Source organism: Meleagris gallopavo, chromosome 7 (genome assembly GCF_000146605.3).
Source record: "Meleagris gallopavo isolate NT-WF06-2002-E0010 breed Aviagen turkey brand Nicholas breeding stock chromosome 7, Turkey_5.1, whole genome shotgun sequence".
In the NCBI taxonomy this organism is placed as follows: Eukaryota; Metazoa; Chordata; class Aves; order Galliformes; family Phasianidae; genus Meleagris; species Meleagris gallopavo.
The window spans coordinates 18,046,542-18,047,498 of record NC_015017.2 but is presented as its reverse complement, the minus strand read 5'-3'; the positions used below and the strand labels follow the sequence as shown (position 1 = coordinate 18,047,498).

General features: G+C 64.2%; 1 protein-coding gene across 1 annotated transcript in view; it reads left to right on the top strand.

The window, feature by feature from the left end:
• Positions 1-956, top strand: part of STK16 (serine/threonine kinase 16) — a gene marked incomplete at its 3' end in the record, with an annotated part of 1,359 nt that extends 403 nt beyond the window's left edge. The window contains exons 2-5 of the mRNA XM_019617371.1: positions 11-372; positions 442-575; positions 648-768; positions 843-956. Of these exons, the coding sequence (XP_019472916.1) occupies positions 11-372; positions 442-575; positions 648-768; positions 843-956 (731 nt within the window). The remainder of the gene's footprint in view (positions 1-10; positions 373-441; positions 576-647; positions 769-842) is intronic.
• Between the last annotated feature and the right edge of the window lies 1 nt (position 957).

Sequence of the window (957 nt, the reverse complement as noted above, 5' to 3'; positions counted from 1 at the left end):
ACGGGGTGAGATGCCGGGGGCACGGGGGACGTCGGGCACAAGGGGTGGTCGAAGCACGGAGGGGATAGTCAGGAATCTGGGAGAGATGCTCGTGCATGGAGGGGATGTTCGGGCACGGCTGCCATCCCCACACGGCGCTCTGCTCCCCGCAGGGGCTTCAGCTACGTGGACCTGGTGGAGGGGTTGCGGGACGGGCGCTTCTATGCGCTGAAGCGCATCCTGTGCCACGACAAGGAGGACCGCCAGGCCGCCCTGCGCGAAGTGGAGATGCACAACCTCTTCCAACACCCCAACATTCTGCGCCTGGAGGCCCACTGCCTGGTGGAGAAGGGTGCCAAGCACGAGGCCTGGCTTCTCCTGCCCTATGTGAAGGTGAGGGGGTGGCCCCCGGCCTCATGCCATGCAGGGCTGCGGTGGCCACCCGCTGTGTGTCTTTGCCAGGGGGGGACCCTATGGAGTGAGGTGGAAGCACTGCGGGAGAAAGGAACCTTCATGCCAGAGCAGCGCATTCTTCTCATCCTCCATGGCATCTGCAGTGGGCTGCAGGCCATTCACAGCAAGGGCTATGCACACAGGTGGGGTCCTTGGCCAGGGGTGGGGGCAGAGGCTTCTAGTAGGTGTTTGGTGATGTCCCCCTCCCATCGCAGGGACCTCAAGCCCACCAATGTGCTGCTGGATGAGGATGACCAGCCTATTCTGATGGACCTGGGCTCCATGAACCGGGCCCGCATGGAAGTCACCAACTCTCGGGAGGCCATGGCTGTGCAGGTGAGTGCCTGTCCTGGGGGGAGGGAGGATCGTCTCACTGCCGCCAGCCCTGCGTCCTCTCTGCCTCTCCACAGGACTGGGCTGCCCAGCGCTGCACCATCTCCTACCGTGCCCCTGAGCTCTTCACAGTGCCCAGCCAGTGCGTCATCGATGAGCGCACGGATATTTGGGTGAGGACACAGCCCCCCC